The 19,796-nt window shown below is 38.9% G+C and overlaps 1 protein-coding gene across 1 annotated transcript; it reads right to left on the bottom strand.

Annotated features, from left to right (window-relative positions):
- Nucleotides 1–388: 388 nt before the first annotated feature.
- Nucleotides 389–18,768, bottom strand: nr1h3 (nuclear receptor subfamily 1, group H, member 3). Its single transcript, XM_023952638.2, has 11 exons — nt 18,584–18,768; nt 14,284–14,472; nt 12,131–12,213; nt 11,616–11,852; nt 8,706–8,972; nt 8,423–8,628; nt 8,142–8,321; nt 6,946–7,045; nt 6,635–6,748; nt 6,430–6,524; nt 389–4,427 (listed from the first exon to the last, which is right to left on the bottom strand). Exons 3-11 carry the CDS (start codon nt 12,171–12,173, stop codon nt 4,281–4,283), a joined length of 1,389 nt encoding a protein of 462 aa, XP_023808406.1. The 5' UTR covers nt 12,174–12,213; nt 14,284–14,472; nt 18,584–18,768; the 3' UTR covers nt 389–4,280.
- Nucleotides 18,769–19,796: the final 1,028 nt, after the last annotated feature.

The following is a 19,796-nucleotide window of genomic DNA, read 5'->3' on the forward strand; positions in this document are numbered from 1 at the left end:
ATGACAATGAACAGATATTAAGAACTGGATTATGGCAATCATGTAAAAAAAGGATATCTAAAGGATTCAGTATGGTGTGTGCAGTATATATCAGTGCAAAGATGTCTATTAATAGTTAGGAGATACCATATTATAAAGAGGACACCATCCTCTTATTTTTGTTTATTTATTTTACAATCAATGTATGACTTAATATTTTAACTAGGTTTGATGTGCCTAGCTTTTTTATTTTTGTCTTTTTTTTCCTTTATTGTTAGAAATAAACCAATAAAGCAAAACCAAGTTGAGTCAAAATGAGACGTTTTTAAAGTTTGAATCCTGTCTTAACTGTATTTTCTTCTGTCTGAGGACCACGTGTGAAACACATAAAGAAGTCAACCCAAACATATCAGCATTACAGCAGTTTTAATTTATACTGTACATACAAAAACAAGTTCTTCAGAGGTTACAAGTATTAAAATAGTCTTGAATCTCTATTTATATATCAATGTTTACAGCATCACCCATCAAAGACATGAGATCAGAAGTCACAATTACAGTATATACAGTACAATTACCTTTGAAACCTACAGAATTAACACAAACCTTTAAGAGTCAATGACAGATTTGTCTTTTTTGCTGTTAGTCATAAAGCACATTTACACTTTCAGATCTACTGTTTTTCTTTTGTCAGTGGAAATCAGATGAAACCAGGGTGAATAATTCACTCTCAAAGTCTCGAATAGAAGTTAACTGGTTAGTGTTTGGCCAGTAACCTTGCCAAAAAACAAACAAAAAACCAACAACCAAAAAGCAAACCCCACATTCTCCTTAAGAGGGGATACAAAAATTAAACTCTGAAAACAAATTAAGAGAATACATGTAGAAAAATCACAATTTTAGAATGGCATTGTTAATCTAATTTTTCCACCAAAATAAAAGTATTAACGTGTTACGTCAAGGACAAACGCATGTTAAACTTAAGTTTACGAAGAAAGGCAAGAGGTTCAGTGCGGCCTATGTAGAACATGACATGATGCAGCTGATTTATCAGTGTTGATGCGTCCGTTTTGAACCTTTCTATGCAAAATTCACTTCTATGGTTTTCAAGCAGTTTTTGAATTAGCAATGCAACAAACTGAAGCAGCAGCTGTGATGTTGAACTACAGCGACTGCCTCCAGTGGTGAGGAAATACTGCATTGTTGTCTGTGCTGAAGGTGCTTTAAGGAAAAACAAGAAGAAATTTTATATATAAAAAAGAAATAAAAAAAGAGAAATATTGTTGGATTACTCTGCAGCCTAAAGTAGACCATTAATGAATGGTTGTGAAAGGAGCTCAGTGGGTTTCTCCCACATCCACTCTTCATGTCTGTAAGGTGCATGTTAAAAAACAAAGAATTTAATGAGTGCTCACACAGCTACAGAGAAAAACAGGAAGATTAAACCAAAGTGAAAAAGTCAATTATGTACAATTAGATGGTCATGATGAAATGGCCCAAGTTCTAGACATCATGAATTGGTTAAAAAGTACATAACACCCCGTGACATGCAGGTAGAAAAGAAAATATCACTCTAGTTTGTGCTCAGGTCACAACTAAAGTCATATTAAAAAAATAATCAGGATTAAAGACAAATATTTTTGTGCCTGTGTTATCGGTTAAAGGTATCTGAATTCGTTGAAAAGCTGAAACATTTACCCCTGATACTGAAGTTAAATAGTTTTAAAATATATATTATTAACATTAAATTGTTTCAAGTATGTCAAAACTAAAATAATTCTTGACAATTGTAAAAACAAAAATCTATGCTTTACCCAGAAATGGAGCCAAACCATTAAGCTATCCTGACTTCATACTGAGTCTTCTGCTCTCTATAAGAATACTTTTTTTTAACCATTCAAAGCTGCTAATCATCCTTCTTCAACTAATAAACAGATTTTTTTATTTTTTTGGCCAGTTAAAAATAATTTGCAGTAAAGTGTTCCATTTCATTCATAATAAATTATGTTTGTGAGGCACAATTAAGTCACAGAGAAATGGATAAAGGATTCATTTCTTTCATTTTCTGTGTGAATCCAGGTAAAGAAAATGTTTTTCATTTTTAAGGAGGGATCTCACGTAGAGTTTGACTGATGGTGATTTGTTCATCTCATTATGAAGTGTTAAAAATACATTTCGTAGCACCTACTTCCCTGTATCAGTGCACTGAAGTGGTTTATTCACATCTGGGTTTGAAAAATAGGGTTTCATTATTGTATGCATTCACGTGCAATTATAAACTCTTGCAAATTTTTTTCCTGTTCGTTTCTTGCGTAAAGATAAATACACAGCATACATGAAAAAGAGGAATAGGTAAATATAAACTCACCCAAAAAAAGGTCCCTTGTGTATTTAAGAGAAAGACTAAATCATATAATAGCAGGTTAGGGAGTTGCTTTTGTTTACCTCTCACGATTGCACCGACAGTGGGACTCACTTTTCTCACCTAACAGAGCTGGATTGGCTGTTTTGAAGACCCACTCCGACAAAAGTCGTCATTTTTGGTATTTTTAACATGTTTTTCTGTTTTCAGAGTTTTTCTGATGATGGAGGACATATACATATAAAGAAAATAAAGCTTAAAATGGCATTTCTAAGTATTTCTTTATTCGAATCAGCGTGATTCAGGAGCAGATGAAAAAAAAGCAGTTAGAAAAAACTTGTGGTTGTAATGTAGAAACGACTATGGGCGAGCCACGAGCCTTATTGGCTCACGTGAGCTGGCATTTAGCTTGAAACTGTACGGCTGGATAGCTCCAATATTTCTCGCCATATTTGTTGGACAAGTCAAGTTAGGTTGAGGGTGTGAGGAGCAGTAAGCTAGTGGGAGAGAGTGTAAACAGATGGATGATGGGAAGGGGAGCAGGCTTACTCTACACCAACAGGCCCGTCCACAACTCAGAGGTGAATTTTGAATGAACTCCTGCCGCTCTGCAGAAACTATTTCCCAGAAAATTACACCGTTTTTTTTCCAGTTTTGGTCGAAAACGGCATAAAAGACCACTAAGAAGACTTGAACTCGATCAAAAGATGATCGGAGTGGGACTTGAAAACACAATCTGAAATTACCGCAGTTTTCTTTGGGCATTTCTGATGAACAAACAGTGTAGTTTTAATTAAAAAAAAAAAAAAACTACCCACAGAAAACTGAATTTAACACAATAAATAAATATGAACATGCTTAAGTAGCATTAAGAGTTGTTTGCTTGAGTTTCAGTTTTTCACTCTCATCCACAATATTACATTGCGGCTGTAACTAAACTGCTGTTTTTCAAGCAGTACATTTTACATGTACTGCTGTTCTGCAATTAAGATGTGTTTTTTTTGTAAGTTAGGAGCCTTTCCAAGAGGCTTAAACTACCCGCAGCTTTAGAATGGGAAACATTATCTTTTCTAAAAATAAACACTCCGGATCTTTACGAATATGAACTTTCCTAAACAGATTTAGTGACTTAAAAGCATTTATTCATGCGGAGCATGAATAATAAAAAGAAAAAGAACACTTTAAAAACGGCAAAGCTTTATATATCTACTGCATCAATGAGTAATCCAACATGCTGGTGTCGAGGCTTCGGTCCATCTCATCCACCAGGAGATGGATGAAGAACACACATTCATTCATTCATTCTTTCTGCTTTGTGGAACTTATGAGGAATTTAGAATATTGATATAAGTAGTCGTTTGGTTTTTTCTTTTCTTTTGTGGTGTATTTGTAAAACCTTGATAAGCAATCACGAAAAAAATTATTTTAAAGTCAAAGTGGGATGCTCTGAAGATCCAACTTTTGACTCTAATTCCAAGAACTCAGCAGCTGCACAGCTTTCTTGCCACCAAAGCCAGCAGCAGGTAAAAGTCCACTTGAATTATTCAGAATCCTCCTCCTGCAGTAACCGATCCTTTGTGGTCGAGGTGACTCCCTAACGCTGTTCGTGACAGTCTTAGCTCAGTGATTTCGGATTTTAATTGTGGGAGGAAGGGTACAGACCAGTTTGTGAGGAATTTCAAACTCAGAGAGAGCAGCAGCGGAAAAGCCGGATGATCACATTTTCTTCAGTTTATCCCAAACATAAAGTTTTGTGAGGAATCTCTCAGAGATCCAGGAGGTAAAGATGCTCTTCTCCTTCACAAAAGAATGAAAAAAATTAAAAATAAACCTCAAATCAATGACCGACCCTCAACAAGAATGAGTCAGTAGTGCGGTGGCTGGGTGGGATGTCCATGTCAGCGTTCATAAAGTTCAAAGGAGGCCAACTGATCTGCAGTCACTCATTGACGTCCCAGATTTCCGACAGCAGTGGGGGAAGCTTCTTGTCCTGAAGGCGAAGGGCGAAAACCTGCTCCGAGTGAACGCTACTTAATGTGCGAAGGCTCACCAGTTTCATTAGCATACGGGGAAACATCAAGTGATCCTGAAAAAAGAAAAACCCGGAAACAAAATTTATGATGATCATCACGTCGGTATGATGGGAAACGTTTCAACAAAAGTGCAAAGAATAAATGATCCGATTTCCTGCCCAGATATCTCCAAAGATTCAGAAGAAAAAGGAATGCAGGATTACAATAACTGTTTTATGCTGCTTTTTAAAGCAGATAATACTTTTGGAGAGGGACTTTAGTCTGATTCCAGGAATCTAACTACTCAACATAAAGTATCTGCATATTTACAGTTTCTGAAACCCCTCAAGTGTAAAAGAAAGATTTCAAATGACCTCAGTGGGTTTAAAGTAGGAACGTCCTAATCTGATCACTTGATGGGAAATCTGGCTCAATCGTGTGGTTTCAGACTTGATCAGATTCAGATGTTGCATCCCGATCAAGGATCCGATATGTATGTCATTCTCATTATGATCAGTGCTGTATATTTCAAGCGTATTATTACAGATCGACCCTCATGCGTATCATGAACGGATCTCGACCTTTTACTGCGGTAAAACAAAGGAAAATGCGGCACTAGTTTCAGCAGGAGGCGCACAAAAACAATCCCATAAAGTTAGCATGATGTTCACAGATTCAGCCTTCCGGGCTCAAAAATCCTTTTAGTGAACGTTTAAAACTGACAGTAAGTCTCTTTATCGCTTTGTCTTAATGCAAACAGCGTCATTTCCTATGGAAGCACATCTGTCTCATTTGTTTAAAATAAGTCAATAACGGAAATGCTTTTTCACTTTTGTCCCCCCCTCTCCTGATCTGGCTGGTCGGGCTGGGGAGGACCTGGTTCCCCAAATGACCACATGGCTCGCTTTGGCAACGTGCATGTAGCTCCACCTACACGTGCAAACCGTCACACTGCTCCCTGTCTGCTTCATCCCTCCTCCAGATACCTGCCGCTCAGCTTAGTGTCAGAATTTCCCCCTTGGATCTGCCTTTCTGCAGATCTATCATAAATATTACGAAGCTTAAAATCATAACCTTCTCAAATTAGTAACTTGGCACTTGTATCCCCTTACTCTCTACCCCCCTCTCTCTCTTTTTTTATCCGCCCCCCTTTTTCACATTTTTCCCTCTCTCTTCCCTCTGTTTAAAAAATAAGAAAATATATATTTAAAACATAAAATGTAACAGATAAATAGAAAAAAAAGTTTAAAAAAAACACAACAAAAAGGGGTTTATACAAATATACACCCTGGTTTTTCAGAAGACACATAACCAAAGTAAACCCTGTCCAGCACAAAAGGCTGGTTGCTCAGTTGTTGGACAGAATAAGTTAGAAAAAAAGAAGAAGAAAAAGCCATTTGGCAGATTGATTTTTCATTTTAGTTTTGAGTCAACCTTTCGGCTGTATTGTGAAAATGATAAAGCATTTCCGATATTGACTTCTATTTTGAAATATGAGTCAACTATGCTTCCATAATTTCCTAAGGCATTTTTTTTCCAATGAGAATTAAATGGAGAGACAGCAGTGGGACAGCTGCTAAGGGACCGTCACTAAAGGGAAAGCTCCGGGAAAAGGTGGTCAAGAAATCCCGAATCTCTGAAAAGCAACCAAAAGTAATAAATGCTTCCACTGATATGATCCAGTCATGAAAACTCATCATCATATTCATGCTACAGCAACAATCTAAAAAGTAAGTTATTAATTTTGAATGCAAATATAAATTATATCTGACCAAAAATATTCCATAGCTCTGAAGATACAAAAGTTAGTCACATGACTAATCATCACCCATTTTTACTAGTTAATACTTAACTATTTTTTCTAGCTGATAGTTAAACTATTTTGCTTGATTATTCAAGCTACTTCACAGAAGTGCTGTGTTTAGGAGTTAAATGATAAAAGAAGGTTAATAAACTAAAATTCTGGGACAATCTGAGTCGGCAGATTCTAAACATCTAATGACTCGGAGTGGGACATCTCAACCAATCAAAACAATTCTGCTTATTATGACAGCAGCAGTAGATGTGGATACTTGCATTTTGTCTCTTTATCATAATGTAAGAGCGCAGGGCGTCCACGTACGGCTGCTGCAGTCTCTCCACCAGGTCGTGGTCCTGCACATTCGGCCGGTCTGATCAACAAAACGAGCACAAAGGTTACGGCAGACGTTTGGCAGGACGCGTTACTCCATCCAGCCTGTGCTTCCATTTCAGTCAAACTACAGAGAAATGAGATGCAAACCTGCAGAAAAGATGTTGATGGCGATGAGTAGGGCATATTCGGCCTCATCCAGGTGCAGGTCGTTCATTCCTTTTGAAAACTCAAATATAGGATTTATGAACTCAAACTGAAGTCCTAGCAAAAAGAGAAAGCAAGAGAGAACCTTCTTTACTGAAAGGAATATGACGCAGCTCCAGAATGAGAGTTTCTGTTTCTTTAGGAAAAAAAATCAAATGACTTTCAAGAACAAATGTCTTGGAAACAAGGAAACAAACCAGTTTCACATGACACAACAAAGTTCACTGAACATATCAAAAATTCAGCAACTGCACCTGCTTTTGCAAAGTCCTCTTTATTATAACTAAAGTCCTTCAAAAATGTGATGCTCTCGATTGCAGGATTGTATCGCCGAGACGTTTCCAGCAGCATAATCTGAGGAAGACCAAGATATAACAGTGTGAAACACAGACACCAGACAAAAACACACAACTTTCACAGTTACTGAAAGCTTTTACTAGCTGCAAAGAAAAGAAGATTTTACCAACTCGTTCTGCATCATAGTAAATGATGGTAAATGGTGATTTGCACGCCATTTTCCGCCATTTTGGGAGTCAAGCACGCATTGTTTTGATACACAAGACGGGTAAAATCTGTGACTTTGGTGTAGAGAAATAGATCATGGTCCAAGAGCGTTGCTGTTGGTTATCACAACTACAGAAAAACTCCAAGTTCAAGCGTCTCTTTTTACGGACGCCTGAAAACGATGGATCGCCATGGTCAAACGGAAAGAGTGGCAGCCTGAGGACGCCAGCAGAATGAACATTTTGTGCGTGATATTCCTATGGTTACACATTTAATTTGTCTTCAAAGTGATACACATTTAGGGATGGGTTCTGTTTGGGTTTATCCAGTGACATCCGGTATTTTCTTTGTTTTTAAAGAAAAAAAACAAATTTTCCCCAAAAACATACAAATGTGAGGAAGCAGCACCACATGTTCCTGCAGAGCCTGAATGTTCCTGAGCTGTTTGATTCTCTGTCAGTCTTCGTCATCCTCACCCGAACCATGTGGATAAAATATAATTGCAACATTAAGCTGCTGATGCTTATTGACTTGTTGGTATATGAGTGTTTTTTTTGTATTTTGTCAATCTATAGGACTATATCATTATTATATGTAACCCAGTCCTTTGATGAGCACACTGCGACCTCTTCCTCGCGGCCTCGCTGCAGTAGGGGGAGGGGCTCCGTAAGAATTCTGATCTGTAGCAGACCTTTCAGCCCTTTATTTTGTCTGGCCGACAACACGGAAGGAACTGACAAAGGCAGACAGTCGAATTAACAACAAAAGATCGACACAACATCATCGGCTGTCGTTAGACCCCAACAATCTGACTCCCAAAATGGCGAGAGGGCGTTCAGGCAGGTGCTGTGATGTCACAGTCTTCATTAAATATTCACTTTACTAGTGTTGGTTGTAAAAAGACACAGCTAGTGACAGCTGTCACCACTGCAGATCAACAACAAACCTCTATAGTGGATGTCTTTAGCAGCGCGATCTGATCTTCTCTCGTGAGTTCCAGGAAACCGGGGAGCTGCTTCGCAAAATCCACAATCTCTTGAACTGACATGATGGCGAGCTCAGTGAAGTGGGCAAATCGCTGCTGGCGCACATCTCGGTTTTGGGGGTCCTGACTTTGTGGCCAAGGCTGCAATAATAATAAAAAAAGATAGGAGTTCATTTTTTGAACTGTCTGAAGGTAGGTGAGAGATTTCTGTTTTTAATGAATGTGTTCTGAGTTCCTTTTACCGTCACTTTTGGCCGATCCAGGAAAGACCTTTTGTTGCACTGCTTCTGCATGGCCACCAGCTTCTCAATCATCTCCTGCTGCTGGGGATCAAGCGTTGCTGCTTCCTGTGGAGGCGTGGGAGTGACCACAGTGGACGTGCGAGCCGTTTCCTCTTCCTGCTGCTTTTTCATCTTTTTCCGTCTGATTTGTTCTTCAGAAAGCACACCTAGAGGGCACGGTGGTTCACACACTTTTAACTAAAACTGAAACAAACAAGCAGCTCTATAATGCCTTGAAACTCACATTGCTCCAGCATGCCGGCCTCCCGGCACTTGCGCAGGCGGCACTGCTGGCACTTGCGGCGCATGTACATGTCCATTTCACAGCGGCCGTTGTTCTTGCAGGAGTACTGGGCGCTTTTGATGACGCTGCGGCGAAAGAAGCCCTTGCAGCCCTCGCAGCTCAACACGTTGTAGTGGAAACCAGAGGCTTTGTCCCCACAGACGCTGCACACCTCGTTTCCCAGCATCTTTGGAGCGGGGCCCTTCTTCCTCTTCACAGGCTGACCATCTACACATTCAGAAAGCAACAATAGACCTGCTTGAATAACTTCAGCTTAATTTAGCGCCCAGTGTTGACGCTCTTTGAATTATCGCAACTTTTTGATTGTAATGAAAAGAATTCCAACTGATTCTGAAGTGGGAAGCTTTACGATTGTTCAAAGAAGGCAAGTCATCTCCAGTGTTAAAGGGTTAAATGAAACAGATCTTTTTTTACCCCCACATATGCACTGCAGCCATGAAAGTTTTTAAATTGATGTAAATTCTGTTGATTCCTGCTATCAAATATTTTCATATGAAGTTGAATTGATGAGAAAGGACTGGGCTGCTTCCTTTCTGCAGACGATAAACAGGCAATAAACCTCCTATCTGAATTCATTTCAGCTGCAAAGTTAGACATTTGCATTTTCACAAGCTGCTTCGAATATCCGGAGAAAATTTCAGAACTACACAGAAGCATCCCAGCAGGAAATATGAATGCTGTGTTTTTGATTGGAAGTTGGTTGATAAAGCTGATCTTTAATACTGAAAACCCAGACAGTCCTTCTCAGCAGCTCCAAGTCTCTTTATCTGTGCTCAACTTTTCCCTTGCCGATTGTAAGGCAGGCTGTTGTTTCCATGAACACCGCCGGCAGAGAAATCTTTGCTTTCATTGCGTTAGCAGACAGCAGCAAAAATGCATAGAATATAAAAGTGCTGCAGTCTGACATGTGACTTCTGCATTGAATGCTTCTCTGCCTTTCCTGTTATATTCTGCTCCGGAGTGTCGTGAAAACGACAAAACAAAAACGACAACAAAAACGAACTTTGACTTTTGAAATTGTAACCTAAAATCCTAAATACTTTTTTGTGACATTAGGGGTTTTTAACCATGCAAGGCTCATATTTAGACTACAGTCACAAACCCAACAGGAAATCTGGCAGATGGTTTTGCGGCGGCCACCGAGGTTTTAAGAAAAGTTCAAATCAAACAGCAACCAGGTGATTTTTGGACACCGGTCAGTGGATGTCCGGGCTCATTTGGAGGTCGCACGGTGGCAGGAAGGACCAGCGTGATAATTGGCTGATATAAACCATCTGATGATTAGCCGATCTCATGGAAAACAACTGGTAAATTAGTTGATGCTCTGGGCCAGGGGTCGGTCACCTGTCCCGCTCAAAGAGCCATTTGGATCAGTTTCCCACAGAAATGAAAGCACAGCGATGCAGACTCCTTCCTATTTTTTTTTAAATCCAGTGAACCCAATAAATTTTATTAATTTAATGGATGACAACTATTTTTTATTAGAAAGCAGCTGTTAGTTTGTTGCGGGTCTGGAATCATAAGCAGTGAGTCTAAGCCCCGCCCCTCTACCTGTTCACATCCTCTGCAGCTCCTAGTTGTTTTCCCTCTGTGTGCAACCCCCCCCCCCCCCCCCCCCCCCCCCCAGCGTTAAAGGCATCACAACATTCTTAGAACATGATGCACATTCTAGACTCTTCTTCTACTGCAAAAAAACAAATTCCATTACCCCCCCCCCCCCCCCCAAATATCTCAATCTTCCTCTAAGTGGCAGCAAAACACAACAACAGCTTCTCTCCATTTGCAGAACTGTTGGACCCCATAGGTCCCTCATGAAGCCTCTGACCACCACTTTGATCGTCTGAAGAACAAAAACTACACCAGCTGACATGTGGAGGTCAAACACTTTCTCTCAGCTCTTCTGCTCTGACCCTGTCTGTTTAAAGTCCCACCCTGATTATCCTTTGATCTGTTGTAAAAGTGTTCCCACTGATCTTTCAATTATGATTAGGCTGTTTTTAACCAAAATTGAAAAAAAAAATCTGCAGCGTTTACAAGAACATAGTCTCTGCAGAGCGGCGGCAGCTCATTAGAAATTCACCTCTGAGTTGCGGCCTGGACACCCCCCCCCCCCTTTGCTGACAGCTCAGAGTGGGGGGGAGCTAGTGGCCCGCCCAGCGTATTTTCTACGTCACAAATACAATCTTTTCCAATCGTTGTCTTATTCACAACAATTTGAATAAAAAAGTTCTCAGAAATTGCAATTTTGAGGTAAATTTTCTTTATAAGGGTCCTCCATCCTCAGAAAAATGCCAGAGAACTTGTTAAAAACACCATTTTCATCAGAGGGGGTCTTTAAGGTACATTCCAGATGATGGAAAAATCCTCAGGAGTTGTGCATGGCTGCATGCAGACTATATTCTATCAGTAAATTGTCACTTTTTCCCTCTTTTGCTCTTTACAGACCCGCTTTACTAACGGAAAAAAAACACATATAAACACAGCTACTATATATAAAACCCCAACAGATGTCCGCAGCGTGCTGGATTGCATCATATCCCGCCTCAAATGTGGCTGACCCAGAACCCACTGCTGAGTGTCTCTATTTGTAAGAGAGCAGCAGATAAAAGGAGCCTCCTGCTGATCAGAGCACATGTGGATGAACAACTAAGTTCAGTCTGGACTGCGGCTACAGTTCCAAAATATGACCAGCCTGATGCTCATTTTTCAAAATTGTCATGGAAAATAACTGGCCTGCAGCTGCTGTCCAACCGGTCAGCTGCCTTTCTAAAGGGATGACTCATTTAGTGACATTTAGAAAAACAAAGGATTAACTCTTTATTCTCAGAGAACACCCCCACCCCCCCATACCTATGCTGACAGACGTGTCTCCTGCAGCTGGATCCAGCTTGATATCGTTTGGTTCCACCAGCAGGGCGCTGCTCATTTTAGACGGGCCGTTTCGAGCGGGAACGGGGAAGTCGTCCGGCTGGGGGAGCTCAGTCAGTGACTGGAGGTCATCGGGCTTCACGCTCATGCCGCCACTGCTCTCCTCAACCATGCAGTCCAGCTGCAGCTCAGACGTCCCATCAAACCCCTTTCTCTCCTCTGACGGAAGACCAGTCAATGAATTCAAAGCAGTCTGTAACATGGCGCATACTCCTGCTTTTATAAATCTATACCATTCACGCAAGCATTTTAAATGCAGCAAGAATACCGGGAAGATTTGAGAACAAGACATCCTGGTTAAGTCGTTTACAAAAAAGATTTTTAAATAATACATCCCAAAGGATGTATTACCTTTCAAAAACAGTAAAACGAGAAAGCAGCAAACTCCTACTTTACACTTTTATGTCAGTAGAAATGAAGAAAACAGTTCGTCTTACCATGACCAACATCTGGGATATCAGTCACAGACAGCGTGGACATCTTCTGCACAGCAGCTTGTCATTACGAAACCAACATGCACCTGTGCAATCAAATAAACAAGCAATCATTTACGACAGAGGATTGCATCACTTCCACAAGAAAAGGCTCACTGTTTTCCGCCTGAAGCTTCTCATCCAGCATTTCAATAAGAGCATTTTCTGCTTTCACAAAAAGGTGAGCACAGCAGAGCCCAGAAGATTTTTTTTTTTTTTAAAAGCAGAAACGAAAACCTGTCATGTGCTTTTTTTCAGGAACCTGACTCAGCAGATACAAAAGCATGATGCTCGGCTATTCTTAGTCAGTCTGCAGGAAACAATACACAATTTTGAAGCACGAGGGCTGAAGCAACAAACCCCAAACTCAAACTTTTCCAGATAAACTAATAACTGATAATAAACCTTTAGATGATGGATCATAAAGCAACACATCATATATTACTAGACAGCATAATACATATCAGATATGTAGACTGTTTATCTAAAGGTGATAAATAAAATTAAAAAAAATCAATATTGAAGCTAAACAGAGGACAGAAAAAGTCATTCAGTTGCTTAAAGCAGCAATAATCTGCCTGCCTGCTATCAGGTTTCCTTAAGCCTGACTTTTATTTGTCTATGTACTTAAGTACTAATGCAAATGCATTCTTTCTTACTTGCAGAGTAAAGACTGGATTTGCAACAATCAACGCTGTGGATTGGACACAAATGTTTTTTTTACTGCAGAATTCCTTAGTCAAATATTGGTTTTGTCATCTGAAAAGGGAACCAGCAACCCCTCCAGCACAAACCAGGTCTGACTCCAGGATTTATTTCCAGCTATGAAAATAAATGACCTGTTTTAACTTTCAAGTAGTCAGTTATGGTCATTTTGGAGCCAAAGTGGTTTGATGCATATTTGCATCAATGAGCAGATCAGCGCAAACATTATCAAAACATTTCATGGTTAAAAAAATAAAAATAAATAAATAATGTACAATAGTGTGGTGGAGTAATTTGGCATATATGTTGGCAAGAGTGTTCTTCTCATAGAGAAGCGCAATTTGAATAAATAATTCAGCTCTAAATGGAATATAAATGGCTGTTATGAACATAATTGTTGGTAAAAACAATGACAATCATTCCAGTAATGATAATGATATCAGGTGTGACGGTGATGATAGTGATGCAGCTGCAGTAATTACAGCCAGCTGTGTCACCACGTATGCTACGGTTTTGCATGAGTGTGATCATAATTAGGATAGTTATTAATAACAACAATACTGCTATTTTAGCATGTGTAAATCTATATAAATACCTATTTATTAGTAATGCCACAATTCTTGGTTAAAAGCAGAACCATGTGACCTTATTGAACCCAATGGAGGGAAAATGGAAAGGCTGCATCTTTACTGCATACCAGTACGTTTACATTGAAAGTGCTGAATTGAAGGATTTAGTGTTTATTGTCTTAATACTTTTTACTAGGCATAGTAAAAGCCAACTGATCATTTTTCTTTTCAATTTTATTTACTTACAAATGAAATGAGAATTTTTCTGAATTTTTTGCTGTTTATTATTATATCAAACCGAAACAAAACCGTGACCCAAAAATTGAGATTTAAACCAAATTGTGGGCATCCCTAGATTTAATCCTTTACTTGTATTGAATGCATATATAAATAATTGAATGCTGGTGTGTGATCTCCCTGTATAAATAAGTGAAAAGAACATTTTGATGCTAATAACTGTTGTCCTTCAATAAAGATAGAAGTTCTTTTGCTTTAATGTGTTTTTAGCTGCTTTTCAATGTAAATGTGTGGTAATCTTGGTTAATCTAGCTTGTGATGTTGAGTATTTGTGTTACATAATCATAAAAATACTGAACTAAATTAATTTCCGTTTAGCCAGAATTCCTCCTCTGACCTCCTTGTTGAATATCAGAGTTTGAAACATAACGGCTAAAAGTTTCAAAGTGAAACTTAACAACTGAACCTCTCCACAGCAGATGTGGAGTAGGTTGTGCCATGTGGTGCAGCAGAGCACTGCACTGACAACCTTCAGATCTGTGACAAACAGAGCCATGTCTGCGTCTCGCAGAGCAGGTGTGACAGGTGCAGCAGGGACTAACTCACCTGTGATGGTTTATGGCTTCTCCATTGTGCCTCAGTCTGTCGATGGCTCTGCCCCGCCGGACCAAACAAAGCCTTTTCTAATCAGCTTTCCAATCTGCTGGGACTCGATTTACAGACGTTTTCAAGGCTTGAAATCTTGAGTGTGAATATGACAGAAGTCCCCTCTTTATTTTTTTACTTTACAGCGCCCTACAGGAGATTGGAAAAAAAACAGGAGAGGGAGGGAGAGGCAGAGCCAGAAAGGTTACTGTTGGTCATTCCTGTGCTCCTCTTAGCCGCATTGTGGCAGCTTTGGCCTTTTAAACTTTGAGTAACTTTTGGTGAAAGCCAGTGGGAACCAATCAGGGAAAGCAGAGGCTGTCCTCAACTCCCCTCTCTTTTGCCAAATCATGAAAAGTTGAACTGCTTACAAAGCAAACCAAACATTTCTCAGAGTCCCAAGAATCATTCTAAAATAACGTTACAGAAGAAACCTACAACAGGCAGACACGAGAGCATTTTGCCTCCAAACAAACTAAAACAAAAACTAAAAAAAACAACAAAATCACTCAAAAGTTGATTAAAAACAAACCCTAAAAGGTTTTTCGAGTGTGGTTACAAATCAGGAAGTGGGAGAAACGGACAACTCTCACTCTTCAAGTTGTAAAACCTCTGAGCTTCGTGGGTGACCCCCGCGGTCAACCCCACCCTGATCTCACTGTTAGAGTCCAATGTTCCCTGTTTTTATCAGTCAGTCACCTTTGTCCATGAGCCTGTTTTCACTGGCTGCTGGGAATGGAAGTGCTAACAAAAATCCATACTTTCTTTTTCTTCACCAGACTCTGACTAGTTATGTAATTTTTGTACCTTTTAGCATGCACATGACAGCGCCACTAAACACTCATATGCGGTTGTTTTAGAGAGCAGATTAAACCGCAAGTCCTGAAACTCAAACTAAAAATGAAAGACCCAGTCCAATGGAGATGGGGTTTTTGGTGTTCTTAACATGTTCTTGTGGAATTTCTCAGATAATAATATAAAGAAAATTAAGCTAAAAAAAGCATTTCTGAGTATTTCATTATTCAAATTGTTGTGAATCAGGAGCAGATGAAAAAAATGCAGTTTTCCTCCACTTGTAGACGACTACATCCATGCACGTCTTTGTTTTCCTCATCTGAGCTGACATCTAAGTTAAGACTGGACATCTGAATAGCTCCAATATTGCACATCTATGTTTGTTGCACCGCTAATGTTGGGTTGGAGTTGTGACAGGCTGTAAGCTAGTGTGGGAGTGTGTAAACAGGGAGCTCTCAGAAAAAAAAGGAGGGGCAGCGCAAACCGTCCTGCCTGAGATTCAAGCTAGCGTACATTCACGCCGCCCTCAGCACCGCGCCTTCCAGCGCCTACATCCAGTGACAAGTCTATGTAAACACACATTTCCACCTCTGTATCCAAAGCTTTTCTATGAAAAAACATGCAGACTTTGAACACACGTTGAATATTAAACCAGGTCAAACTTTGACCAATCAGGGATTCGGATTTGGTAGTGATGTGTGGATGACGCCCCTTTAAATCACCCAAGTACCAACTGTTTGAAAATTGATCATGGAGGAGAAATGATTAATTACGGTTCGTGTCCGGCTGGATTTTTATGACACAGAGTCATTCATTTATCGGAATAGAGCTGTCAAAGAAAAAGCCTGGAGCAAAATTAGTGAGATTTGCACAAATTTAACATTTGACACCAAGCCTCTTCCAACAGTAGGTGGTGGACATGCGCTAGTAACCAGTAGGAAATGAAAACGACGATGAAGACCCTCCATGCTAGTCCTGTGTGAGCACCATGGCATAAATGCCCATTCAGGAACTATGTCCTAGAAAACAACAGTTGTTTGGATTTGGGCAAAAAAACGGCATCATCGTAATTAAAAGACCACTGGGAACACTTTCACAGTGGATCAAAGGATGATCGCAGTGGGACTTTAAAAGATACAATATTCTCCTTCACATCTGCTTGAACCCTCAGTCTGCCCTCCAATAAACATCTCTGTATTCTTTCTGTTGATCAGTCACAATTAATTTCATCAGCTTCTCATTTCAGGTTTCTGTAATTCTGTGTTGTCTGATGTTTTGTAACAGCTCAAAAGAAGCGTTTTCTTTTTTTTTTTTTTAATCCAGTGACAGTCAAGCATCAAGTTAAATAGCTGTCAGCATAAAATGAATGGGAAATGTTGCTCTCTGCGAGTCGCAGAGCTACAACGGATGCAACTCCAACCAGTCAAGCAAAAACAAAAAGGCCATTCAGCAGCAGCTTGGTGTGAAAGTAAGAACTCAGTCATTTCAGGCATCGCAGCTTCCACCTTCAGAGGAATTTTCCCAGCAGGTCACACACGGGAAGCAGAAGTGCTCTATTCTGAATCTGCAGATCCACTTTTTAAGGCTAAAGAAATATTCCGAGAATAGCCCTGGGTGGGGTGGTGCTGACCATAAGACATCACCTCTGCACACACCAAAAATCACAACACGTAACGTAAAAAGTAAAAAAAAAAAAAAGCATACAACCAGCAATTTGATGAAAAACTTTAGTTAAAAATTTGCAAAACACGTGAAAATGATGCAAAAAGGGCGCCGTCTTAAAAAATGCTGAGTAACCCTCCCACCTTATACTGTATGCAGAAAGTCCTCTCTAAAAGAACTGCTGTTTTTTGGATGTTTTCCAATGCATGCAAGGACTTTTGTAAAGGTTGCTAAAGGACGAGCTCTCTGTATGAAATATATATGGCCATTTTTCAAATCTTAAAAACTCACATAAGCAAATCCTATTTTTTTTATTAATAAACGCCCTAGAAGCTCTCTGCAAATTGTCTGGATGCAAAATTTAAACCATCACATCCTGCAAAACGATTTTAATGAAGTCACTAAAAATGAATCCATAAATGGCAGCTGTTCTGAAAGAACATATTCAGCAACAATGCTGTATTAAAGGGCTGGCATGTTAATGCAGCCTCTTTGGGACATCACAGACTCAAGAAGGGGGTCTCCATCTCTGTTCACTTTACCTGGATCTCCAGCATTCCCTGACATCCAGAAGGTTTAGACTGAGTTGAGTGAAAGTCTCATTAGTTGTCGCTCATCTAGTTGTGTGAAATGTATTCTCTGCATTTGACCCATCCCCTGGGGGAGCGGAAAGCTGCAGACACGAACCATTTAACCCCCAAATCCACCCCTTTAGTGCCAAGTGTCAAGCAGGGCGGAACCTGGTCTCATTTTTAGTTCTGGTATGACTCGACCATGGATTTCAGCTCACAACCTACCAGTCTCAGGGCAGACACTCTACCTCAAGCCCACCGAGTTGGTCATCAAGCCCAAAACATTTAAAAAAAACACTTTAAAGCTTTTCTGGGAATGATTTGGAAGCTGTCACTTCAAATTAACACACAGATTGATACAGCTACATAGCAATGATACTGCTGAGTATTGTATTACCATTGAGTTTAAAAGTCCAATTTTAGACGATCATATTTGCTTATAAACTTATTTATTCAATTAACATGTTTTCCAAATATTGTCCAGATTTAGGTTTAGTATTTGTATCCTCCTGACTACCAGAGAAAAAAATGTTGCCCAGTCAAAATGTTATAATTAAATACACAAAAACTACAATTCCCAAAAGCATGGTAGCCAGAAAAACAGGAGGAAAACTAACAAAGAGAGAATAAGTATTTAATGTAATAAAAGGTACGATCTCCTTTTTATTTACAGTGAGAGCCCACACTTTTGAAGTATTTGTGATTTTTTACCTCAATCAATCATGTTAGCATTGAACATTAGCTAACAAACTTTCTAACTTCTGACAAACTGAACTAGTTAATTACAAGAGTTCGACTGTTACTAACGAGTACTAACTTATACCAATAATTACTACCTCAATGTTTAGTTGAAACAGTAACTAGTTGCAGTTACATTCAAAGCATTTGTGACCACAGGCTTAGCTGATGCTAGCCAAATAACTTGAATGTTTACATTTGACGTAAAACACAAACTACGGGGTAATAAATGTCTTTGTAATTTATATAAAAACAGCATTTAGTTAAGGAACTATTTTCTTTAAGCGGCTTTTAAAAATTAATAATTTCATCAGTAAAAACTTCACTGAAATATAAACAAGGATATGGTGATATTAGCTTCCGGAGGCCATTATTAGCGCTAGCATAACACAGAAACTCCCCGTTAACAAGTTCAGCTTGGAATGAGCTCAGCCATAGCCACAAACAATACAAATCCTAAAAATATGTTCGGCACAAAAAACGTAGTTTTTTACTTGTGAATGACTCGACGGCTTCGTGACTGCTTATCAGAGAGTTGGGGTAAACTGCTGTCCCTCGATACGTGGTTCCTCAAAGCGGCTTTGACAACACCAGCTAGCATAATAGCTCGCTGCTACTCAGCTTGGTTTCATCATGTGATACAGACAGTGGAACAGCAAGTCGCTCTGGCACTTCTAGTGGCAGGTTTACTAACCACAGCTCTTTAAAAAAAAAAAAACTTTATTAACACCGATGCTAAAGAATCCATCAATCACACTACTGGCCTCTAGTGGCGCTTCTGGATGGATTTTAACTGCTTTTTAAAAGAATAACTGTCTATACAGCTTTTGCTTCTTCTTTTTTTTTATTTGTAATGGCTTTTGGGAATTATTTTAATATCCCCAAAAAGGGTTAAATTGGATTTGTAAACAGTTTTTCGAAAATAAATTGAAATTAAAAATACTTTGTCTTCTTTACAATGTTAATTTAAAAAAAAGGAGCAAAAAAAATTAAAAAGGATTTGTAAAACATTTATGGTGAAGTTACTTGTAGCAACATCATACAAAGCTGTTGCACTGCTGAATATTGTTTTATGAAGAAATGTATAACGATAAAAAGACAAAAATAAAATGTTTTCCACAAGAGGATTTTTATTTCAGGTTATCAAAGTCTTCTTAAATGATCAGCCACCCAAGAATATTCCATCAAAGTAAGAGTTAGATAAAAAAATAAAAATAAAACATAATAATTGTTTTTGGTTATTATGGATTGATTGGTTGGTTGGTTGATTGATAGATTTCAAGCATTGTAGTCAAAGCAATAAAGAATGTACTCAGATTTATCACACTTATTACAGATATTATGAAATGCATAGTTAAAATAAAAAAAGCTTGTGTGTTTAATTTAACCCACTACTTCAATTACGTTGTCAACAATATGTTTCGACACAACCAAAAGTCACTGTTGTTGCAGGAAGAAAAAAAACTCTTAAAGACAAAGCAACTTGGGTCATACCAACTAAATATGAAATACTACAGTCATAACCTCTAAAGCGCTTAATGTTGACAATGTTATACTTTTACATTTTAGAAACTAAAATTCTGCAACACACATGGCCTGGTGTTTCCTAACCTGACCAAAGTTTTGTTTAGCTTTCTCAGTTTTATTTTATTTTATTTTATTTTATTTTATTTTATTTTATTTTATTTTATTTTATTTTATTTTATT

Source organism: Oryzias latipes, chromosome 3, assembly GCF_053564925.1.
Source record: "Oryzias latipes strain Hd-rR chromosome 3, Olatipes_Hd-rR_3.1".
Taxonomy (NCBI): Eukaryota; Metazoa; Chordata; class Actinopteri; order Beloniformes; family Adrianichthyidae; genus Oryzias; species Oryzias latipes.